General features: G+C 34.6%; 2 protein-coding genes across 14 annotated transcripts in view; one reads left to right on the top strand and one right to left on the bottom strand.

Annotated features, from left to right (window-relative positions):
* The window catches only part of PTPRD (protein tyrosine phosphatase receptor type D), a 2,163,408-nt gene that overhangs the window by 995,710 nt on the left and 1,140,886 nt on the right, over positions 1–26,812 (top strand). The gene's annotated exons all lie outside the window — the stretch shown is intronic.
* Positions 5,750–6,539, bottom strand: LOC484977 (prefoldin subunit 1-like). Its single transcript, XM_038553275.1, has 2 exons — positions 6,531–6,539; positions 5,750–6,228 (listed from the first exon to the last, which is right to left on the bottom strand). The coding sequence occupies exons 1-2, from the start codon at positions 6,537–6,539 to the stop codon at positions 5,866–5,868; spliced, it is 372 nt and encodes a 123-aa protein (XP_038409203.1). The 3' UTR covers positions 5,750–5,865.

The raw sequence follows: 26,812 nt of genomic DNA, 5'->3' as shown, positions 1-26,812 counted from the left end.
ACTATTTATAATTTATAATCTTATAAATTGACCCTTTGTCATAATGTATGACCTTCTTTGTGTCTTATGACTATTTTTAGTTCAGTCTATTTTGTATGATTTAAACATAGATATCATCCTCTTTGTCCTTTTTTTAAATATAAATTTATTTTTATTGGTGTTCAATTTGCCAACATATAGAATAACACCCAGTGCTCATCCCATCAAGTGTCCCCCTCAGTGCCCGTCACCAAGTCACCCCCATCCCCCACCCACCTCCCCTTCCAGCACCTCTAGTTCGTTTCCAAGAGTTAGGAGTCTCTCATGTTCTGTCTCCCTTTCTGATATTTCCCACTCATTTTTCTCCTTTCCCCTTTATTCCCTTTCACTATTTTTTTTATATTCCCCAAATGAATGAGACCATATAATGTTTGTACTTCTCTGACTGACTTATTTCACTAAGCATAATACCCTCCAGTTCCATCCACATCGAAGAAAATGGTGGGTATTTATCGCTTCTAATGGCTGAGTAATATTCCATTGTATACGTAAACCACATCTTCTTTATCCATTCATCTTTTGATGGACACCGAGGCTCCTTCCATGGTTTGGCTATTGTGGACATTGTTGCTATAAACATCGGGGTGCAGGTGTCCCGGCATTTCACTGCATCTGTATCTTTGGGGTAAATCCCCAGCAGTGCAATTGCTGGGTCATAGGGCAGGACTATTTTTAACTCTTTGAGGAACCTCCACACAGTTTTCCAGAGTGGCTGCACCAGTTCACATTCCTACCAACAGGGCCGGAGGGTTCCCCTTTCTCCACATCCTCTCCAACATTTGCTGTTTCCTGCCTTGTTAATTTTCCCCATCCTCACTGGTGTGGGGTGGTATCTCATTGTGATTTTGATTTGTATTTCCCTGATGGCAAGTGATGCGGAGCATTTTCTCATGTGCGTGTAGGCCATGTCTATGTCTTCTTCTGTCAGATTTCTGTTCATGTCTTTTGCCCATTTCAGGATTGGATTGTTTGTTTCTTTGGTGTTGAGTTTAATAAGTTCTTTATAGATCTTGGAAACTAGCCCTTTCTCTGATACATCATTTGCAAATATCTTCTCCCATTCTGTAGGTTGTCTTTTAGTTTTGTTGACTGTATCTTTTGCTGTACAGAAGTTTTTATATTGATGAAGTCCCAATAGTTCATTTTTGCTTTTGTTTCTCTTGCCTTCATGGATGTATCTTGCAAGAAGTTACTGTGGCCAAGTTAAAAAAAGGGTGTTGCCTGTGTTCTCCTCTAGGATTTTGATGGAATCTTGTCTCACATTTAGATCTTTCATCCATTTTGAGTTTACCTTTGTGTATGGTGCAAGAGAGTGGTCTAGTTTCATTCTTCTGCATGTGGATGTCCAATTTTCCCAGCACCATTTATTGAAGAGACTGTCTTTCTTCCAATGGATAGTCTTTCCTCTTTTGTCAAATATTAGTTGACCATAAAGTTGAGGGTCCACTTCTGGGTTCTCTATTCTGTTCCATTGATCTATGTGTCTGTTTTTGTGCCAGTACCACACTGTCTTGATGACCACAGCTTTGTAGTACAACCTGAAATCTGGCATTGTGATGCCCCCAGATATGGTTTTCTTTTTTAAAATTTCCCTGGCTATTCGGGGTCTTTTCTGATTCCACACAAATCTTAAAACAATTTGTTCCAACTCTCTGAAGAAAGTCCATGGTATTTTGATAGGGATTGCATTAAACATGTAAATTTTCCTGGGTAACATTGACATTTTCACAATATTAATTCTTCCAATCCATGAGCATGGAATATTGTTCCATCTCTTTGTGTCTTCCTCAATTTCTTACAGAAGTGTTCTGTAGTTTTTAGGGTATAGATCCTTTAACTCTTTGGTTGGGTTTATTTCTAGGTATCTTATACTTTTGGGTGCAATCTTAAATGGGATTGACTCCTTAATTTCTTAATCTTAAATTTCTTAATCTTAAATGGGATTGACTCCTTAATTTCTCTTTCTTCATTGTTAGTGTATAGAAATACCACTGACTTCTGGGCATTGATTTTGTATCCTGCCCCACTGCCAAATTGCTGTATGAGTTCTAGCAATCTTGGGGTGGAGTCCTTTAGGTTTTCTATGTAGAGTATCATGTCATCGGCAAAGAGGGAGAGTTTGACTTCTTCTTTGCCAATTTGAATGCCTTTAATGTCTTTTTGTTGTCTGATTGCTGAGGCTAGGACTTCCAGTACCATGTTGAATAGCAGTGGTGAGAGTGGACAAACCTGTCTTGTTCCTAATCTTAGGGGAAAGGCTCCCAGTTCTTCCCCAGTGAGAATGATATTTGCTGTGGGCTTTTTGTAGATGACTTTTAAGATGTTGAGGAATGTTCCTTCTATCCCTACACTCTGAAGAGTTTTGATCAGGAATGAATGCTGTATTTTGTCAAATGCTTTCTCTGCATCTAATGAGAGGATCATATGGTTCTTTTTTTTTTTTTTTTTCTCTTGCTTATATGAGAATCACATTGATATTTTACAAGTGTTGAACCAGCCTTGCATCCCAGGGATAATTCCTACTTGGTCATGGTGAATAATCTTCTGAATGTATTGTTGTATCCTATTGGCTAGTATCTTGTTGAGAATTTTTGCAACCATGTTCATCAGGGATATTGGTCTATAATTCTCCTTTTTGGTGGGGTCTTTGTCTGGTTTTGGAATTAAGCTGATGCTGGCCTCATAGAATGAGTTTGGAAGTATTCCATCTCTTTCTATCTTTCCGAACAGCTTTAGTAGAGTAGGTATGGTTTCTTCTTTAAACGTTTGATAGAATTCTCCTGGGAAGCCATCTGGCCCTGGACTTTTGTGTCTTGGGAGGTTTTTGATGACTGCTTCAATTTCCTCCCTGGTTATTCGCCTGTTCAGGTTTTCTATTTCTTCCTGTTCCAGTTTTGGTAGTTTGTGGCTTTCCAGGAATGGTCCATTTTTTCTAGATTGCCTAATTTATTGGCGTATAGCTGTTCATAATATGTTTTTAAAATCGTTTGTATTTCCTTGGTGTTGACAGTGATCTCTCCTTTCTCATTCATGATTTTATTAATTTGAGTCTTCTCTCTATTCTTTTTAATAAGTCTGGCTAATGCTTTATCTATCTTATTAATTCTTTCAAAGAACCAACTCCTGGTCCTGTTGATCTATTCCACAGTTCTTCTGGTCTCGATTTCATTGAGTTCTGCTTGAATCTTTATTAACTCTCTTCTTCTGCTGGGTATAGGATCTATTTGCTCTTTTTCCTCCAGCTCCTTTAGGCGTAAGGTTAGCTTTTGCATTTCAGTTCTTTCCAGTTTTTGGATGGCTGCTTGTATTGCGATGTATTTCCCCCTCAGGACTGCTTTTGCTGTATCCCAAAGATTTTGAATGGTTGTATCTTCATTCTCATTAGTTTCCATGAATCTTTTTAATTCTTCCTTAATTTCCTGGTTGACCCTTTCATCTTTTAGCAGGATGGTCCTTAACCTCCACATGTTTGAAATCCTTCCAAACTTCTTCTTGTGATTTAGTTCTAATTTCAAGGCATTATGGTCTGAGAATACGCAGGGGGCGATCCCAATCTTTTGGTATCGGTTAAGACCTGATTTGTGACCTAGTATGTGGTCTATTCTGGAGAAAGTTCCATATGCACTTGAGAAGAATGTGCATTCAGTTGCATTTGGATGTAAAGTACTGTAGATATCTGTGAAATCCATCTGGTCCAGTGTATCATTTAAAGCTCTTGTTTCTTTGGAGATGTTGTGCTTAGAAGACCTATCGAGTATAGAAAGTGCTTCATTGAAGTCATCAAGTATAAGTGTATTATTATCTAAGTGTGTCTTATCTTTGGTTATTAATTGATTGATATATTTGGCAGCTCCCACATTCGGGGCATATATATTGATGATTGTTAAGTCCTCTTGTTGGATAGATCCTTTAAGTATGATATAGTGCTCCTCTTCATCTCTCACTACCGTCTTCGGGATAAACTTTAGTTTATCTGATATAAGGATGGCTACCCCTGCTACTTTTGAGGACCATTTGAATCGTAAATTGTTCTCCAACCTTTCATTTTCAGGCTATAGGTGTCCTTCTGTCTAAAATGAGTCTCTTGTAGACAGCAAATAGATGGGTCCTGCTTTTTTATCCAGTCTGAAACTCTGCACCTTTTGATGGGGTCATTAAGCCCATTCACGTTCAGAGTTACTATTGAAAGATATGAGTTCAGTGTCATCATGATGCCTATTCAGTCCCTATTTTTGTGGATTGTTCCATTGGACTTCCTCTTAAAGAGGAATTTTAAGAGTACCCCTTAAAATTTCTTACAGAGCTGGTTTGGTGGTCACATATTCTTTCAGTTCCTGCCTATCTTGGAAGCTCTTTATCTTTCCTTCCATTCTGAATGAGAGCCTTGCTGGATAAAGTATTCTTGGCTGCATGTTCTTCTCATTTAGGACCCTGAATATATCCTGCCAGCCCCTTCTGGCCTACCAGGTCTCTGTGGAGAGGTCTGCTGTTAACCTAATATTTCTCCCCATAAAAGTTAGTGATTTCTTTTTTCTTGCTGCTTTAAGGATTCTCTTTATCTTCGTAATTTACAAGCTTCACTATTAAATGTCGAGGTGTTGAGCGGTTTTTATTGATTTTAGGGGCAGATCTCTCTATTTCCTGGATCTGAATGCCTGTTTCCCTTCCCAGATTAGGAAAGTTTTCAGCTATGATTTGTTCAAATACATATTCTGTACCTCTGTCCCTTTTGCACCCTTGGGAACCCCAATTAAAGGTAGATTTTTCTTTCTGAAGCTGTCATTTAATTCCCTTAATCTATCCTCATGATCTTCTAATTGTCTCTTTTTCTTCAGTTTCCCTCTTTGCCATCAACTTGTCTTCTATGCCACTCACTCGTTCTTCTACTTCGTTAACCCTCGTTGTTAGGACTTCTAGTTTGGATTGCATCTCATTTAATTGATTTTTAATTTCTGCCTGATTATATCTAAATTCTGCAGTCATGAAGTCTCTTGAGTCTTTGTGTTTTTTTCTAGAGCCCCCGGTAGCTTTATAATAGTGCTTCTGAATTGGCTTCATCCTCTTTGTCCTCCTCTTTTTTTTTAAACTATTCATTTGGAATTATTTTTTTTCATCTCTTCACTTCCAGACTATTTGTGTTCTTAATGCCTAAGGGAGTCTCTTTTAGGCATTCATTTAGTCATTCTATGTGTTTTTGTTGTTGTTGTTGTTTTTTTTTTTTTGTTTTGGATGTGCTGCTGCTTTATTACTGCATTTTCTTGAACATTTGCAACATGCCACCAAGGTTACTTAAATTCAGCTATCCCCCCTGGTCTTCCTTCTTATTTGCATGGAAGCTCAGAGGATTTTACTCAAAGGAACAGAAAGGGACAAAAGCAGCAGCAAAGGCTTAAATAAAGAGGTCAGGGAGGAGTTGAGGTTGAAAGCCTCTACCTCTCTGGCCCTTGGTTCTCATCCTTCAGCTCAAGAAAGGCAGACTTCATAGAGTGGCTGGGGGAATACATGCCTTTTATTGGTCTAAGGAGCATAACTAGTTCATAGGCTTGGGCAGAGCTCCCCTATCTGTATGGCTCCCATCTCCCTCTCCTGGGAGTTTGTGACTCACCCCAGGGAGAAAAGTGTTCTGGACAGGAGTGGCAGACAGAGCCAGGATAAAAAATACAGAACTGGGGTCTGAAAGGGTATCATGGTAAAGTAGAAAACACAGGGTTATGAGATCATCCACATAAAAAGTCCACCCGGGCAGAAGAGAAGTTTCTCCACGTGGGCCCCCCACCTGCCCTTGCCAGGAATGGGAGGGGGCAGGAAGCTTCGGCTGGAGATTTCCTACTGTGCCCTTCGTGCCATCAGCATCTCCCGGATGTTGTCCTCAGCTTCCTTCACACTCCGCTCCAGGTAGGATTTTTTCTGTTCTAGTTCTTTAATTTTTTTTTCTGCTATTTTCTGTTTCTCTAACAGCTGACTGTGAATTACCTCCTTGGACTGAAGAATAAACATTCTTCCTACACCTTCATACATGTTAGTCTCATCTACCAAAGTCATAATCTCTGTATCTGTAAGATGTGCGTGCTTTTTTGTTCTGTTTAGCTGTTCAATCTGTATGTCTGCAAACTTCACCTTCTGTTGAGTGTCAATAACTTTGGCTTGAAGTTCTGTGAAGGCCTTCTTCAACTCCAGATCCACGGGTTCCTATGTGTGGTTTTTTTTTTTTTTTTTTAATATAAATCCTAAAGAGCGCTTTTTTTTTTTTTTAAGATTCTATTTATTTATTAATGAGAGACACACGCACACACAGAGGCAGAGACACAGGCAGAGAGAGCAGACTCCATGCAGGGAACCCGAGGTGAGACTCGATCCCGGGTCTCTAGGATCAGACCCTGAGCTAAAGACGGCACTAAACCGCCGATCCACCAGGGCTGCACATTCTATGTGTTTTGACTGGAAAATGTAATCCATTTCTTTTAAAGTATAATTGATGTGTAAGTACTTACCACAGCCATTTTGTCAATTGTTTTCTGACTGTTTTGCAGATCCTTTGTACCTTGCTTCCTTTCTTGTTGTCTTCCTTTGCTACTTGATGACTTCTTGTGGTGGTACCTTTGACTCCTTTATAATAATCTTTTATGTATCTATTAAAGGTTTTTCCTTTGTGGTTACTATGACACTTACAGAAAAATATCATGTAATTATAGCATCCTATTTTAAACAGATCGCAACTTCAAAAGCATACAGAAACCTTGTACTTCTCAGTTCCTCACATTTTAGGTTACTAATGTTACAACTTATATCTTTTAAAAATATTTTTTATTTTACCTATTTAAACTCCAGTGGTGATTTATGCATCAACATTACAATATCAGAGACTCTTTTTTCATTTTTTTTCTTTTTTCATTTTATATTTACCTGTGAGTTTTACACATTCATATGCCTTATGATGTTAATTAGCATTCTTTAATGTTTTAGATTGAAAAATGTCTTTTAGCATTTTTTCATAAGGAATATTTAGTGGTGATGAATTCTTTCAGTTGTTTTTGTTTTTGTTTTTTTAATTGGTGTAGTCATTTGGCTAGATGAGGTTCAGGTTTGGAAGGTATGTCATTGTAAAATATAAAAATGTGAATATTGGTAGCATTAAGATGGTATTTAAAACCATAAGATGAGAAGAGCACCTCGATGGCTCAGTCCAGTTAAGCGTCTGACTTCGTTTGGCTCAGGCCATGATCTCAGGGTCCTGGCATCAAGCCCCTATCTTGAGCTCCATGCTCAGTGGTGAGTCTGCTTCTCCCTTTCTCTCTGCCCCAACCCCTGCTCATGCTCCCTCACTTTCTCTCAGATAAATAAAATCTTAAAAAAAAAAACAGACAAGAGAAAATCTTAAAGTAGTGTGAATATATAAATAAAATGCTTAAGACTGAGCCTCACAGCACTGCAGCTTTAAGAGTTTGAGGAGAAGGGAGGGAAGCAACATGTGAGACTGAGAAGGTAAAACCTGTAGATGGGAGAGAACCAAAAGCCAGCGGTGGGTGTGAAGCCATAAGAAGGTGTTCTCCACTTGTGAAAAGAAGGAGATCTTACCAACACAGATATTTTGTGAATTAGAAATCCCACTCTTTGTAAGGTAACAAAGATTCTATTTTAGTTAAGGCATGTGCAAAGTACCTTTCTCCCTCTACATTCTCCACTGTAGTTGTGAAAATAGAAGGACGATACTCTCTTTCATTACTTGAATACTATGTCATTTGATTGTGAAAATGCTATTTTCTCCCAAATAGTATGATGAAAAATTAATGACCACTTATTGAATGTCAGTGAGGGTCAGACAATGTGCTGGAAGGATACTCTTGTACTTGTGGACATTGTGTCTTATACTCACAACAATCATTCAGTCAACATTTTGTGGATGAGGCAATGAGTCTCAGAGAGGTTAGGTATATTACTGAAGGTGATAGATTAACTAATAGAACTACCAGGTACATCTTAGTTTAAGCCTATGCTTCTCTTATAGTAGAATTGAATATTTCATCTAAAGTTAGAATATGGGATTCTAGTCCTTTGGCTTTTTCTGGTGACTGAGAGACCTTTCAAGTCATTAAGCATCTCAGACTTTATTCCCCCATTATCAAGATGGTAAACTAAAGAATTCTCAATTTGTTTGCCAGGAATCATATTCTGAGACTTGGATTTCATCTGATAGTCTAATCATCTAAGCTATGATAGACTCAGATTTTGTTAGCTCTCAGAGAAATAAAGACAAAGCTATATACTTTAAACCATCCATTCATCTGATACAGGGCCCCAGCAACAATAACTAAATAAAAAAGTACTGATTATTTATAATGTGGCAAGGCACCTTCAAGAAAATTGGAAGTGCTTTAGATTCAAAGGGTGAAACATAATTTCTAGTCCTCCAGGAGTTTACAATCTATTCTAATTTTTGTGAACAATGGCAAGCATAATATAAGGCCATATAAAGGATTAGTTTAGGATAAAAATAATAAATGTAATAGGAGACACAAGTTTTATTCATTTTTCTATATGTAAACTTTGCAGGCATTTGTTAATCTTGTATTTATCTTTAATTTTTTAATGTTATCATTCAATAATATCAATGTTAAATGTTATAAGGCAATCAGATTTGAGTTTATTGTTTTCTCATACAATGCAATGAAAAATGTCATTTCATACCTAATGTTTTCTCTACTTTTATCTGTGTACTTGAGAACACATGGATTTGGGGTATTTTTGTAACCTGCATAATAAATGCAAAACAGTTCCTTATATATACTAGGTCCACAAGATATTTAATTTAGCCGGTTCCTAAAATAGAAAACAAACAGGGAAGTAATTAGTTGATAAAAGATTCTTCAATCCCACAGTGATGCTGAGCTATAGTTATAGATACTATTTGAAATAACATACAATAGTGAGTGTATGTGTGTGTGTGTGTGTGTCTGTTTATGTGTAGGTTAGCAAAGTTGATGGGACTATAATACAGTAAAGTCAAATATAGGTATTTGCCCCGTGGGGTTTAGATTTGTCCAAGTCTGTGACTGCCAACTTTCTCCCTCATGCTCGTAAGCCTAGTTAATAATGTGTGATACTGCTCAGAGGGTGAGCTGAGTCAATTAAGAAGGGGAAAAGAAGGTTTACATAGGTAAATAATGCAGAATACATAGCTCTATATCTGCCTTAATAAATTTCATATTATATTAGAAATTATACTAGATGTATAAGAAACTATTATTTCACATATTGAATGTTCTACAGAACATGAACACAATATATTTATGAAGCATTTATGTTGACAGTGTTACATATATTTTCTCTTTAAAACTCACACTCAAAACTGTGAAATATATCACAAGTATATAGAATTATGTTCCTTTTTACATAAACACTAAAAACCCCAACCCATGTTTGACTAGGTTATAGATATAAAGTTTGTAAAATACAGAAAATACAAGATATGTGCAAGGAAGTTAAATTAAAATTCATATTTTCTGATTGTATTTATTTCACTGAACAATTAAATATACATGGTTTTCTTTGGCTTGAAATTTATGACCTTGTTGACCTATAATCATACCTTCTTACTGTGTGTATTATGGAGCAAATTCCATTAAATCTATGTTTCCTGCAGTTAAGAAGCATTGCCGTTTCCTCCGAGATTCTTTTTATCTCTATTTCTCAGTATCTGTGTAGAGATTCTTATTCATTTGAAGACAGTGGAGCTGAATTCTAATGAGTCAAGCCCCAAGTGTTCATTTCATGGGTAATTTCTTCAGGTGCCAAACATCGACCAACATTTTCAGGTGCCAGAGTGGGTATGATTGTTCATTTTCTCTTGGATGGTGCCAGAATGCATTTCTTTTCAAGATATTTAACCCTACACTATTTACTTGACATGCCCCCTTAAGACTCATGTCAAGATTTTTTTTTCTAAATAGATACCAGTGTAATCTAAAAAATGAGTGACTTGGATCAAAATAAAAAAAATAAAACAGTATCATTTGTCACTGTGTGCACTAGTAAATAAATACTCTGGTCTCAATAATGTTGAGGAAGGAGAATATATTAGTCTCTATCCATTAGTCACACACTCATCCATAAAGTGCTCAAATATCATTTGAATGGACATTCTTTTGGCATGTGGACTAGAAGAAGCTACATCCTTATTGGCACGGCATTGAAGATAAATTACTTGGTATCATTTCCTGTATTTCACACACCCACATGAGCAAGTTAATGGCTTTTGCAATTAATATTTTTGGATTTTTGCCAACTTATCTTTTGAAATCCTGTAATATGAAAAAGTAGAAGTTTGTATTGAGCTTTACTACCTAGTCTATAACAGAATGTTCAGAAATAACATTAATCCCAGATGTCATGTTCCCATCAGGGTCTAGTTCATTCCTTTTAAAAGTCATAGAATCAGAAGCAGGCAAAATTCTCATGATTAAGCTCTGTTTTTTGAAGCAGTGCCTAAAGCTGTCAATTTTCCTTCCTCACTCCTATAGAGCCCAATAATCATCAATTAAATAATTGATACATGTTGAGAAGCATTATTTAAATTTTTGGTCTAGCTATAATTATTGAATTTTGAAACATATTAAGCTTCTTTGCCTCCTTTTTCTAAAAAACTCCAGGTACTAACAGGTCACACCAGAATATTTTGGCAGGAAGTTCCTTACTGTTGATAATATGATAATACCGTCTGATATCTTTGGATTTACCTAGTAGTAAAAGATAATTGTATGCTCTTTCCTAACCCCATAAATTCAGCAAGATAAGAATATCCATAATGTCATTTAGAAGACTTAGAGCACAGTAGAAGGACCATGATCTTTGGAATCCCAATTTGGGAAAAAAAAATAAAAGTTTTTTACTTCCTATTTATGGGATATAGGCAACTGTCTTAATTCTTTGAGTCTGAATAACCTCATCTGTGAAATGAGGATAATGTTATTTGCTACTACATGGCAGGATGTTTCTAGAAATTGACATTGTTTTATCCGATATTGGCAGAATGGTTTAATAAGTGTTATTTAATACGATGTCTTTAATAAGGTATGTTAATAATGACTATTATTCTTAATAAGAAATTTGAAAAGAATACTAAACTAACTCACTCATTCAATAAATATTAAATGGTTAATACTTAACAGTTGTGAAGTATTGTTGTCTGTGTGCAAATCAGTAAAAGAATTCCCCAGGAATAAACTTCTAAGAATTAGATATTAAGTTTTTTCTATCAATCCACCACATTTATCTATTTATCTATCTATCATCTATCTATCTATCTATTTATTAAAGATTTATTTATTTATTCATGAGGGACACAGAGAGAGAGAAAGGCAGAGACACAGGAAGAGGGAGAAGCAGGCTTCTCGCAGGGAGCCCAATATGGGACTCCATCCTGGATCCTGGGATCGTGTCCTGAGCTAAAGGCAGAAGCTCAACCGCTGAGCCACCCAGGCATCCCAATCCACTGCTTTTTAAATTGTCAAAGAAAATCTTGAGAAAAGCAAAGAGTTGCAATAATATATTTTATAAGCTATCTTCCCAGGTATTAGTTTGTGGCTTTTGCCATTGTACTTAATAAATAAGAAATCTAATAAATAGTTTTACTACCACAATGCAGATTTGGCCCCAGTGTCCATAACTTATTTTATTTTCTGAAATGGGAGAGGACAATCCTCTCAAATTGGCTTTTGAAATCAGACCAAATGCTCCAGATGTTCTAGCACTGCCAGCAGAGCTTGCCTGTGATCCATGTCAGAACTGCAGCTGTCAACACAAAAGCACACCTGCCACTGGTTTACTATCAGCAAATGACTTTTCAATTGTATTAGGAAGTGAAGCAAACTGCCGAATGAAGCATTCACCTTTGAAAAGAATCCATGTCATAGGATGATTTTGCTCCATAAAAACGCAGGAATCTCTAGAGCCTTCTCAGGCACTAACCTTGAGCCTGAGCAACATTTGAAAATCAGTAGATAAATCTGAGTGTTCTTAGATCATTAGATAGAACGAGATTGGGGTGGCTCATTACAGAGAAGCAAGTATTTACACATTAATTAAGGAAACCCTACTACAACCTGGCACAATTCACTTCATAAGCATAACTAAACTGTAAAGTAGAACTAAGTAAACTTATTTGATGTTCAGTGCTACGGAGGATTTGTTTGAAAGACTCACTGTTTGGAGTAATAAAATTTTAGATATTTTTAGGTTTTAGTTATGTTTTGAGGTATAACTAAATTTGAAAAGTGGCAATTGACAATGAAGTTCATCCCTAAGTGCAAGAGCAATGACTCTTTGACTTCAAATTAAAATCATTTCCCTATTTTTGCATACTTCCCATGTATTGTTTCTCTTTAATTTTGTTTTGTTTTAGTGGTTTATTGAATCAACAGAGACATCATATGTCATATAAGTCAGACAGACTCAGCAAATTAAATTGTCTGAGCTTCAGTTTATTTGTAAAAGTGAGATACTTATATGAAGATTAAATGAAATTCTAAATATTGGTGATTCTCAAACTTAGAGGAGATTCTGAGGTGGGGCATACAGATCTATACACCTAGAAACCCTTGCAGGTAATAGTGAGGAGCAGTTAAACTTACACATCTTTATAATTTCTCTGTATTTGTTGCCTTTTCTGCCTCATGGTTTGTTTACTTCTCTCTTTTTTCCACTTCCTGCCTTTACTGATGATAATAGGCATCTTTCTGGATATCTTAATTCAAACTTCCTGAAAGATGATATCAATGTTTCACTTAGTCACTCTTTACCTTTTGATTACCTCTTGCAACACCCCAATTTACAGGGCATTGGCAGATATATAAATTGGATTGGAGCATTACACTTAAGACTGGTCCAGGCTGGTGACACTTGGTTGATGGAGTTACATGGTCAGCTTTTTAACAACAGCTTTATTCAGTAAGACTGGTATGTACTCACTGGCCATTAAAATGGGAGCTACAGCTGAATTTTAAAAGATCGTAATGAAAGGAGAGCAGAGGATATAGTGAAAAGTACATAAGAACCAAACATGAATGTGATATTCTCAGCCTCTGATCCCTAAGTTCATATCTAGTTTTATGGAAACATATCTCAGAACTCCAAAAGATAGTGAATTTGCTGACCTGATATACATTTGTAAAAAAAACAAACAAACGAACAAACTATTATAGCTTTATTTGAAAGAGAGAACAGGCAGGGGGAGGGGCAGACGGAGAGGGTAAAGGAGACTCCCCACTAAGCAGGGAAGCAAAAGATGTGGGCAGGCCAATCCCAGGGCCCTGGGATCATGACCTCAGCCAAAGTCAGACATTTAACCAACTCAGTCATGCAAGCACCTCTCTGAAATTTTAAATATGTCAACATTCAACAGATATTTTAGATATATTTTTTAAAAACCCTATATACATAACTATATCTATGCCAGAACCAATCTACTTGCATGTTATCATGTGTAGAAGAAAGCACCTGTGTTGATGGAGGATTAAAGATAAATAATGCTGCTTAGTACTACCATTGGAAAACTGGAGGTGTACTAGTTTTATTGAATAATTAGATACCCTTATTTTAAATACTATATTTCTAAAGGTTATACAGTTTTGGCCTCAATTTGTCAACTTTATGAAATTTTATAGTTAAGCATTTAGTGCTTTTTCTATTATGATTCTATAAAGTTTATGAAAGGTTGGGTTGGTTATCATTACAAATGGTTCATTCCCTCCACCTTAATCCCATTCCTTGAAATACCGTCAGATTAGACATATAAAGAATACTAATTGAGACTTAACTCAAACCTAATTTATAGTTTTGAGCATGTGACTATAGCCATTTAGGGGGCTAACACTATGTACATTTTACCAAAACTAATAATTTCTTGGGACATTGCCATTTATACCCTCTATTGTCCATTCTGCAATGTGCCAGGGAAAGGAAATGGGGCTGCTGAGTACAGTCTGGTAAAAAAAATATCATGAAATGCATTACATTATTTGAAATCCTAAAATGAATAATTTTTTAAGTCTAGAGATTCATTAACTTTAGAAACCTTGACCTACCATGAATTGAAAGAAAAGATTCTATTCCAATCCATAACATTTGTTTTCTCTAAAGCTGTGCCACCTTTCTCGGGAGAAAGACATAAAAAACTTTAAATACAATTGAAGTTGAAATGAGAAAATGAGTCACACACACATTCACACACCAATCCAAGATTTTGGATATTGGCTTACTGCCTAGTACATTATTTAATTTAGTTTTTACATATTATTATGAATTATGCGAATATTAATTTTCACATGCTTTTACATCTAGAAATAATTTATATTTAATGAAATCCTCATATTTTAGGTACACCGCCAGATGAATTTTGTCAAATGTACATACCTGTTTATTTCACATCCTTGTCAAAGCATAGACTATTCTCATCAATCTGGAAAATTTCCACATTTCACTTCCCAGACAATCTCTGCTCCTCCAAGAGGCAAGCACTGTTATGCTTTCTGTCATCAAAGATTAGTTTGTCTGTGAAAGAACATATAAATTGAATCATACAATAGATACTCTTTTGTGGCTGGCTTTAGTTGTTCAACATAAAGGTTTTGTGATTTAAACATGTTTTGCATGTATTATTAATGCTTTTTCCTTCCATTGTGTGAATATATGCAATTTGTATATGAGTTATTTCCATTATGAAAAACTCTTCTATGGTCATTCCTGTATGTCTTTTTATATTGAAACTTTTGTTGAGCTAATTGTAGATTCCACCTGCAGGTGCAAGAAATAATTCAAGATCCCTTGAATGCTTTGCCAAGCTTCCTCCAAGGTTCCTCCTATATTTGCAAAAATATACCATAATATCACAGCCAGGCTATTGGCATTGATACAATCTACCTGCTGTACTCAGATTTCCTCGGTTTTACTTGTACTCTCATGTGTATGAATGTGTGTATTTTATGTACAATTTTTTCACCTGTGTAGGTTAGTGTATCTACTACCACATTCAAGATACTCAGCAGTTCCAACATGGCAAGTAATGCTTCATGTTGCTCTTGTACAACCACATCTACATCCTTCCTCAGTCCACCCTCTATCACTTATTTAACCCATCCTTCACTACTACCTCCTGGCAACCACCAATCTGTCCTCCATTTCTAAAATTTTGTCATTTCAAATATTATATAAATGGAATCAGGCAGTATATTATGTTTTAAGATTAGCTGTTTTCATTCAACACAATTCTCAGGAGATTCATTCAAGTGGCTGCACATATCAAGGATTCATAGCTTTTTATTGCTCAGTAGTGATAGGGATGTGCCACAATATTTTTAAGCATTTACCTGTTGAAAGACATCTAAGCAGATCCCCGTTTGGGGCTGTTTCAGATAAAGCTGCTATGAAACATGCAAGTTTTATGTAAATATGAGCTTTCTTTTTTCTTGGATATACACGTATTTATATTTTTAGTACAACTGTTAGGTCATATTATATTGGTATGATTCATTTTATAAGAAACTGCCAAACTCTTCTGTAGATGACTAGCATTTTTACATTCATACTGGCACATTTATGATTGATTCAGTTTTTCTGATTCCTTGCAGTATTTGGTATTATCACTAACTTTTATTTTAGCCATTTTGATCAGTGTATAATGATAATTCATTGTGGTTATAACTTACATTTCCCTGATAGCAAATGATATTAAACATCTTTTCATGGGTTTATTTACCATCTCTGTATCCTGTGAAATGTTTATGTCTTTTGCTCAATTTTGCTAATTGGATTTTTTTTTTACTGTTGATTTTTGAACAGTATCTAAATTATATTTGATATCAGTCCTTTGCCAGATATGTGACTTGCAAACAGTATCCCCCAAGATATAGTTGACCTTTGTATTCTCTTCATGTGGACATTCAGAGCAAAACTTTCAATATTAATGATATGCATATAAGTCAAGAGTTTCCAGAGAAGTAAAACCATTAGGAAATATATTGTGTATGTGTGTATATATACTTACATATGCATACGTATGTATAATGTATAAATATAATTCATAATATATGCATGTATGCATATATACACTTATGAACATACATACTTTTACATACACACACACACGCACTGTATATGGAAAGAGATATTTTAAGGAATTGGCTTATGATCATGGGGGCTAGCCAGACTGACATCCATAGGGAGGGCAATCTATCAGGTTGGAGTTTCAGGTAAGAGTTGCTATTACAGTCCTATCTCTGAAGGCGGAAAATTGAGGCAGAATTTATTTGTTGCAGTCTAGGGCAACTTCTCTTTTCTTTAGAAAACATGTATTTCTTCTTAAGGCTATCTACTGATTGGATGAAGTCTGCCACATTATGGAGGGTAATCTGCTTTAAAGTTTACTAATTTAAATGTTAATCACATTAAAAATCATTATGAGCCTTATAATGCTCATATTCGTGTTTGACCAAGCAACTGGTCACCACAGCTTAGCCAAGTTCACACAAAAAGTTAACCATTACAAGTTCAATTTATCATTTATTTCCTTTCATCAATCATGCTTTGGTTGTCGTAACTAAGAAATCTTTGCCTAGTCATAGATCCCCAAGATAGTCCATGTTTTTTTTTTTCTTGAAAGTTTTATACTTTGTTCTATAACTAAGTCTATGCTGCACTTTGAGATAGTTTTTGTATACAATATGAGGCTTAAGTTGAGAGTATGTTTTTCACCTATAGATGTCTGATCACTCCAGCACCATTTGTTGAATAATTCCAACATTGAATTCATTTTATACCTTTGTTCAAAATAAGTAGAGCATACTTATTTAAGTTTATTTTCTAAAAGCATTTTGTAACGTGTTTATCTTTCTGCGGTAAATACCAGGGCATGGAACTGCTGGATCATGGGGTATATTGGTACTTAACACATTCTCAACAGCAGTTGGTCACATCAGTCTTGTGGTTTTTGTTCGTGTATGTTGGATGTATAGTGGCATCTCATAATGATTTGAACTTGCATTTCCCTAATGATGAGTGGTCTAGAGCACTTTATATATATTTGTTGGCTTATTAAATTATCTGCTCACCTTTTGGCCTATCTTAAAAATTGGGTTCTTTATATGTTGATTAGATTGTAGGAGATATTTATATATTTTGAGTATAAGCTCTTTTTATGTGTGTATTATATGTATATTTATTTATATTTATACATATATTAATATATAAGCATAATTTTAGAAATGTGATGGTGTCTTTTTCAAACTTCTTTTTTTAAAAAGTTCATACTTTCTGTGTAAGAATATTTTTTGCCTATCCCAAAGATATTTGCCTATGTTTTTCTTGAAAAGAAGATACATTCTAAAGTTATTTGGTGTAGTGTTCTAAAAATATCAGTTATATTGGGTGCCCGGGTGCCTCAGTGTTGAGCATCTGCCTTTGATTCAGGTTGTGATCCCGGGGTCCTAGAATTGAGTTCCTCATCGGGCTTCTAGTAGGAAGCCTGTTTCTCCCTCTGTCTTTGTCTCTGCTTCTCTCTTTGTGTCTTTCATGAATAAATAAAATATTTTTTAAAAATATCAGTTACATCAAATTTTTTCATAGTACTGATCAAATTGCCTATATTCCAATTGCTTTTTCTGTTAATTACTGAAAACTGGTATAAAAATAATCAAATTCTATGATTGTGGAATTTTCTATTTCTCCATCTAGTGTTGTCAATTTTTGCTTCATTTATTTTTGAAGCTCTCTATAAGTGCATATACATTTAAGATTATTAATATCCATGTGATAAATTGGGCATTTTATTATTGCAAAACATCCTTCTTACCTTTGCCAACCTTGTCTTATACAGCACTCCAGATTTCTTATGAGTAGTGCCTACAAGGTGTAATTTTTACCATTGTTTGCTTCTAATTATTGTAGTCTCTTTATATCACAATCTGTGCTTAAACAGTAAATAGTTGCATCTTGATCTATTATATATTGATACTTTCTACCTTTTTTTTTTTTTTAATTTTTATTTATTTATGATAGGCACACAGTGAGAGAGAGAGAGAGGCAGAGACACAGGCAGAGGGAGAAGCAGGCTCCATGCACCGGGAGCCTGACGTGGGATTCGATCCGGGGTCTCCAGGATCGCGCCCCAGGCCAAAGGCAGGCGCTAAACCGCTGCGCCACCCAGGGATCCCACTTTCTACCTTTTAAACCAAGAGTAGAGCCTACGTTTTAGTCTATTTTCATTTAATGTAATCATTGACAAATATGGGTTTAGGTTTATATTTTTGCTATTTGTTTTCAGTTTGTCCTAAATCTTATTTACTATTTGCAACCCTTATCTTCATTCATATAGATTGTAATTTTGATTTAGTATGATTTCTATTCATCTATGATGAATAGAATTCCTTTTATTATTCCTTGAAATACATATTGCTGACAAATTTTCTTTTATTTTTATCGTTCAGCAAGTGCCTTTATTTCACTTTTATTTGGCTAAAGAAATCTTGGATCACAGTGTTTTTCTTTTTTCTTCTTGACATTTTAAAGATGTATCCTTGTCCTCTGGCTTACTTTGTTTTTGAAAAAAAAAAAAAAAATCTTACCACAGCCGGGTTTTTTTTACTGTAATAAGACTTTTTCTAGAGCTACTTTGAAATTTTCCTCATTATCTTTCAGTTTGAGCAATTTATTTTTATATTCCTTGGGTTGTTTCTTGGTGTATGTGCACATACATGCACATATGTGCATGTATAGTTATCATGCTTGAATACCCTAGCTACCTCAGACTGATGGTTTTATAGTTTTCATCAAATTGGGAAAACTTGGAGAAAGTTGTGGAAAATACTCTTCAAATATTGTTTTTTGTTGTGATCTTTTTCTTTTATTTTTTCTTACAATTCAATTGAATGTATGTTGTGCCACTTAGTATGATCTTATATATATCTGAGATGCATCTCAGCCATTGTTTCTCTGTGTCCTTCAGTTTGGATATTTTCTACTGCCTAGCTATATAAAAATATATATATTATATATATTTACCTGACTGATATATCATATATATCTACTGTCTAGCTATATAATATACATATATATTTATAACTATATATATACTTACCTGACTGATATATATATGTACATATCTACATATATATAGCTCAGTAGTAGAAATATATAAATATATATATATGTCTTTTAATTTGTCTTTTTTTTTTTGTCTTTTTTTTTAAGGTTTTATTTATTTAATTGAGAGAGAGAGAGAGACAGAGACAGAGACAGAGACAGAAGCAGAGACACAGGCAGATGGAGAAGCAGGCTCCATGCAGGGAGCTTGACGTGGGACTCGATCCAGGGGCTCCAGGATCATGCCCTGGGCTATAGGCGGTGCTAAACCGCTGAGCCACCCTATTTGTCTTTTTCTTTATAGTCATTTCTTTGTTGAGAATCCACATCTATCCATTTGTTAAATGTACCTTCTCATAAAATTATTGATCACATTTTCAACATCTGTTTTAAAGTCTTTTTCTGATGATTCCAGCATGGGTATTTTAATAAACTTCTTGTTTCTGGATGCAGGACTTATTCTCTGCTTCTACACATGTCTAGTAATTTTCTGCATGTGTGCCTATTTCCTAAAGTGATGTGATTTGGACAACACAGTTATATTATCTTTTTAAAGATTATTTAATCCCATCAATTAACTTCTTGATGGTTCTTCATGATTTTGTGGGCCTACAGTTTAGAATTTATTAAGGTAGGGTAGACAGTAGCTCTGATTCTAGAGCTGAGTAGTTTACTCTTAAGTCCTTGTCTTTCAGGAATCTGTTAAATGCTGACTTGTTCATAGTGGTGTCTGCAACTCTGAGTGATCAAAATTCTACTTCCTCTCAGCAATATGTGACCTAAAGAATTTCCATGCAGCTCACAACTCCACCATAGCTATTCTTGGCTTTCCATTCTCTGACTCTGTGCATAATTCATTTCTATACCCATTTTTCTTTCTCTTCAAGGATTATTCATTTTTCAAGTAAGTCAGGTAAATAAATGGAATGCTATGTGAGTTTACTGGAAACAAGACCTATTTATCAACTGTAGTATTTTTTAAGCACCAAATTGGAATTTTTAACTGGCCCATGAATGTTTAAATACTTCATCTAAGCAAGAAAATAAATATCTTTACTCAACTTAGTTCTTGATGTTGTATCTTAAAAAAAAAATCAAAAATGCAAAGAAAAAAAGTAAAGTAACAGAAGAAAAAGACAGTTATCTTTCTTGGGTTGTTCTGGGATTTTTCATTAGAAATGAAAAATAATATAACTGTAATTATAGTCATTAAATCAAAAGAGAAAATTCAAACTAAGGGGAATTCTTTTGGGTCATGAGAAGGATTAAATATACTGAAAAATAAGGTAAATATTTTTGTCATATAGATACTCCAGAGCAAGTCATTCTAAAGTTATACCAACTTATTTACTGAGCCCTTACAAGGTGTGTATCAGTCATTGAACCAAGCATTTTACCTGTGTTTAATCTTCAAAACAGTTTAAAGTGGGCTCTATTGTCATTCATGTTTAAAGATGAGGCTTCTGAGAATTTAACTTGGTCATAGGGCTATTTAAACCCTGGTTCAGGGTCCAAATCAAAATCTTCCAAATGAAAATTCACTGTGTCCAGATTGTGAGCTATTAACACTCACTAGCACATTACTTTTTAAATAGGATTCCCACATTCATCTGGTGTTTTCAATGTTGTCATTGAGAAACAATGTTTTCAAGTATCACAAATATCATACTTACTAAGATTATAAATATCCTATAAATCTAAAGGATTTTAATATTTCATAGCAGATATGAAATGAAGCACATAGAGTAGTTGACATAAGTAGTCAATAAAAACAATTATTATTATTGACATAGAAATAGAATCTAGTAGAAGGAAGAGCACTTTTGAATTTGGACATTGTTGTCAGCATTTTAAATATAAAAGAGATAATCTTTAAATATAATCAATAATTGGGAATACCAAAGAGCCATAAAGTTAATACTAAAAGTTAATATGAGATAAACAAAGAAAAGGGAACAACAATGAAATTAAATGAACAAATAAATTACTTCAAAACTGTCTAAGGGAAAATTATAGAAGGACATTAGTTAGAAAAATTTAAACATCAAGGCAGAACAAAAAAAATTAAAATAAGTGAAATACAGGAGAATCTACACTAAATGAAAGAGCTGGGATTTGATTTTGCTTTACATAGCATGAGATTTAGGTTAGCTGAAGCTTCCAAACTTATTTGGAGTTAGTCAGAAGCCTATCCTAATTAGAAATGTGAACTATGGGTTAGAATTTGCTTCAGGGTTTCTACCTTTTAATTTCCTATCATAATTAAGCTATAATAAAATGATAAAATAAAATTATAATATAATGCCTAAAGATAAGTCCTATTGTATTTGTCTGTAAACAATTTAAATTTTTCGAAGTGTATGATCCAAAGTATGTTTTATTAATATGCATAGGAAATAGCCATTATAGATCTAATTTGCATTAATGTGAAGGGTGCACCAGGATACTAAGATTACATTTTTTGTTAAAGTAAATAATTATAAAGTCAGGTGACTGATATTCTTTGGGGTTCAAAATAGATCTAAAGGCAATTTCAAGATAAGTTCTCAAAACATTTTAAGCATAATTGAATTAAGTGTATACCATATAAAGAGACTATTTTGAAAGAAATATTTCTAATGGAATATACAGACCTCAATAGAATTAAGAAATTTGTGTCATAGGTAGGTGGGAAATGAAAATGAGATCTGATTTAAAATATTTAAACAAGGACACCTGGATGGCTCAGCGTTGGAGCATTTGCCTTCTGCTCAGGGCATGATCCTAGGGTCTGGGATCCATTCCCATATCAGGCTCCTTGCAGGGAGCCTGCTTCTCCCTCTGCCTATGTCTCTGCCTCTCTCTGTGTGTGTCTGTTCTGAATAAATAAGTAAAATCTTTAAAAAAATAAAATATATAAACAGACAGAAGGGCAAGTGATGTAATTTGCATAGGTATTATATAAGACTGATGAATCATTGGCCTCTACCTCTGAAACCAATAATACATTATGTTAATTAATTGAATTTAAATTAATTCAAATAATTAAATAAGTAAAAATAAAATATATAAACAAAGTGGTCCTTTTAGAAAATTTTATTGAATAAAAGGCATTTTCAGGTGAGCATTAAAAATACATACTTAATCCAATCATTTAAAATGTCATAAACATTTGTTTTAGACATAGCTAATAACATTTGTTTCTCATATATTTAATTCGTGTGATAGAAGTTTTAGGGAAAAAAGATTTAGGGAAAAAATAAAATCTACAGGTTTAATGAAATAACATGAAATACTGTTTTATAAAACACAGTTTGGTATTGGTTTGGTATTAAATAGGCTTTCTAAATGCTTCCCATTTATCAGTAAGCTTAATTCAAACCAAGGTTATTTTGAAGTATATCACAGAGATATGGGCAGTAGCTTAGATGCATTTCCTACAAAAGAACAGATTAAGTCCAGTTTTATGAAATTTGGAATAGCTTACAAAATTGAAGGTATAGGTTCTAATCTGACAGTTGCCTGATAAAATGTGGACTCAAAGCAAATTTTGTTAAGAGCTCTGAAAAATGGTAGCTTCTAATAATATGCATTTAGTAAACACAAATTATTTCAAAATCATTGAACAAATGTTTTTCTCATCCACTATAGCAACAACTTTCAAGTTTTAAGGTAATAACCCTTTAGAAGGTAATAACCCTTTAGAAAAGTTAAATGTACAGTACAATAATAAGGACTAGATTACAAAGAACAAGCCCCAAACCCAAATTGTCTTATGTGACTTAGACCTTTTTGTCTCCTGTAATACTCACCTTGGCCCTATTGATGACCTAAAAAAAAAACTCTGGGAATTGGAAAATTCTCAGTAAGTTATTTGTAATCCTTTATCACCAAGGAAGTATGTTATTAAATATACTCTATTATGAAAAAATAATGGAATTTTTTGCCAATTAAATTTTTAGGTAGTTAGCTAATCTTGATTAGAACATATTTTATATAAAATATAATTCAATTATACAATCTGTATATTATTGATATGATAAAATGTTAAGTTCAATTAATTTTGTAAGTGTTTACCCTTGGGAATGCTACCTGAAGCAAAACATAGAACATTTGCAATCCTCCAGAAAGTTGTTTTTTTTTTTTTACAAATTTCTATTCAATTCTACATCTCTAGCACCCACCATTAGCAAACTTTTTCTGCTTTCTATTACCATAATTAATTTTCTCTACTCCTAAAATCCATGTACATGAAATCTTACATATGCATTAAATATGCATTCTTTTGTGCATGACTTCTTTTGCACAAATTAATGTTTTTGAATCGCATTCAAGTATTCTGTGTTTATCAGTAGCTCATTCCTTTTTATTGCTGCATGATATATCAGTGTATGAATATATATATCACAATTAGTTCTTTTTCCTGTAAGTAGACAGTTGTTTTCAGTGTGATGAGTATTGTCATACAAGTCTTCTTGTGGACATATGTTTTTTCATGTGTTAGGGATAAATGCCTATTACTGGGATTGCTGGATGTTAGGGTAGGATTAGCTTTAGCTTTATAAATATATAGAAGTTCTCTAAAATAATTGCGTAAATTTATACTGCTACCAGGGTAATCCTTAGCATTTTATAAATATTCCAGTTATTTGGGATGCCTGGGTGGTTCAGCGGTTCAGCATCTGCCTTTGGCTCAGGGCATGATCTTGGAGTTCTGGGATCAAGTTCCACATCTGGCTCCTACAGGGAGCCTGCTTCTCCCTCTGCCTGTGTTTCTGCCTCTCTCTCTGTGTCTCTCATGAATAAATAAATAAATCTTAAAAACAAAAACAAGAACAAAAGAAAATTCCATTTATTCCTGGGGTGCCTGGGTAGCTCAGTTGGTTAAGTGTTCAACTCTTGATTTCAGCTGAGGTCTTGATCTCAGGGTCATGAGGTAGAGTTCTGCCTTGGACTCTGCACTGAGCATGGAGCCTGTTTAAGATTTTCTCCCTGTCCCTCTGCTCCTCCCCAACCATGTTCTCAATCCACCCCCTGAAAAGAAAGAAAGAAGAAAGAAAGAAAGAAAGAAAGAAAGAAAGAAAGAAAGAAAGAAAGAAAGAAAGAAAAAGAAAGAAAGAAAGAAAGAAAGAAAGAAAGAAAGAAAGAAAGAAAGAAAGAAAGAAAGAAAGAAAGAAAGAAAAAGAAATCCAGTTATTCTACTTTCTTGGTAATATTTGGAATCTTCTATATTGTTAATTTTAGGCATTCTAGTAAGTTGAAATGGTATCACATTGTGGTTTTACTTATATCTCTGCAATGACTAATGATATGAAGTACATTTTTGTATATCTTCTTTTATGAAGTGTCCATTCAAGTCTTCTGTCCATATTTAATTGGGTTGTTTGTATTTGTATTGTTGGTCTGTCAGAGCTCTCTCTATATTCTGTATATAAATCTTTTGTCAGATATAAGTACTACTACTATTTGCTCCGACTTCGTGTTTTCACTGGCTTGTTTACTTTTGTAATGATATATTTTGATGGTTAGCATTTTTAATGTTGGTGAACTTCAGTTTAACATTTTAATTTACTATATTTTTATGGTTGGTACTTTTATGTAGAGGGTAGAAAAAAATGTATGTTCTGTATAAGAAATATTTGAGTAATCCAAATTTTGAAGATATTTTCCTATGTACTTCTAGCTTTTACATTTCTGTATGATCTACCACAAATTTTTGGTGTTAAGTGAGAAGAGTCATGCAATTTTTAAAGGAATCTGTTCATTTTATCTGAGTTATCCAAATTGTTGACATAAAGTTGTTCATGATTTCCTCTCATTCTTTTAATGTCTAGAGATTTGATGTGATATCTACTCTTTCATACCTGATATTAGTAAATTATGTTAATCTCCTTTTCTCATTCTCTTTTATTATCTCTTTTCCTTGGTTAGCATAAGTCAAATTTTATCCATTTTATTGACCTTTTCTAAGAATTAACTTCAGGGTTTATTAACGTATTTGTCATTTTTCTATTTTGTTGACCTCTCCTATTATCTATATTATTTTTTTACTTCACTTTTTGAATTCTAGTTTTTTTTTTTTAACAGAAACTTAGCTCATTGATTTTAGATGTTTCTTTTCTTGAAGAGCCTTCTTCTGACCCAACCAACCTTAGCTCTCCATTGATGTACACTCAAAGCTCTGAATTCATCATAAGGAGTGTTGCACCATTCCTATAGTACTACCATTCCTCAGCAGGCATTGGCTTAAACTTGGAAATCACTCCACTTGCCTCAGGGAGAAGTCCCTCATCTCTCCTGGACTGCCGTTAGCTATCAGTCTACCACTTCTGGGCACTTGGCAAATGGCCTTGGGAAAAAGAGTGTGGCTGGATTCACACTTGTTCTGTAACAAGCCTCCTTGTCAATGCAATCCATCAAACCTGCCACATATGGCACTTGAAGTTTATTAAAAATTTAACCAGTATATCAGTTAATTATTTCTGTGTAACAAACAACTCCATGATGATGGTTTAAACCTCAGAACTTGTTTTGATTCTCGTTGGTGATGCAATTTTATTCACATGCTGGTTGAGGTCACTCATGTGGCTTAAGTGAGCTGGTACTGAGGCTAGGCTGGAAGTTTCAAAATGGGTTCTCTCCTATTTTGAGAGCCTTGGTACAAAGCCACGCTGTCAGTCAGTATGCCTTCTTCTCCACATGGCCACCTTATTCACATGGTGCTTTTTCTTCCTGGGCCTCTCCATAGGACCTCTCAGCATTATAACCTGGATTTTCTTGTGTCATGGCAGACAGGCTCCAATAGAGAGCATTTAAAAAGGAGAAGCCACAGTATGCCAATACCTTCCAAGGTTGTTTGTATAACACTTCTAACTGCCCCGACCAAAGCCAGTGATGTAATAGAGATGAGGATGAACGGTTCATCAGAGATCATCATGAACATCTTTCCTTATTCCTGATGATCTATGGCAAGTTGATCCTCCCTCCACTCAGGAAGGAATGAAAACAACTGTAGAAAAGTATCTTTATTTTCTTATTTAATCTTTTTAGATTCCTTTATATCCTTAGCAATCTGAGGAGTTAAACAAAAATGAAAGGTATGATTTTATAGGTTATGTATCTGCTTTTATGGTTAACTTGGAGTAAAAATTTTCTGCAACTTTTTACATCCAAACTCTGAGTGCAACCAATGCCCACTGTTTATATGTCATACTTTCTCACTGTCCTTAATATTTCAGGACCCTGTAGCTTTCCCCTTAAGCTAAGTGGATAATCTTTTCTACTGCTGGCACAGAGAAAACAGAAACCAGTAGAGGTTTTACCTCATCCTCCTCTCACCAGGCCTGTAAATGCAGCTAATATAATATCAATAAGATAATAGAACTTATTTTCTTACCACCAAGCCTTTTTTCTTATACTCTACGTGGACCTCTTTTTTTTCCCCAAGTTCCACATTATCTGCCTTATTGCTAACTTTGCCTTATTGCCTCTGGTTATTTAAACATATACAGATATCACTCCTCGGTGTTTCCATTTCACTCAGTTATTTTTCCAGCACAGATATTATCACTGCATATTGCACTTGACTACTGGCCTGTCTGCAACCCCCTCCATGGCCCCACATACACACCATCCTAGACCATGACCTTTGAGTGGTAGAAATTAT

This window comes from Canis lupus, chromosome 11 (assembly GCF_011100685.1).
Source record: "Canis lupus familiaris isolate Mischka breed German Shepherd chromosome 11, alternate assembly UU_Cfam_GSD_1.0, whole genome shotgun sequence".
NCBI classification, from domain to species: Eukaryota; Metazoa; Chordata; class Mammalia; order Carnivora; family Canidae; genus Canis; species Canis lupus.
The sequence above is the reverse complement of the archived record's forward strand: the minus strand, read 5'-3'. Positions and strand labels throughout refer to the sequence as shown.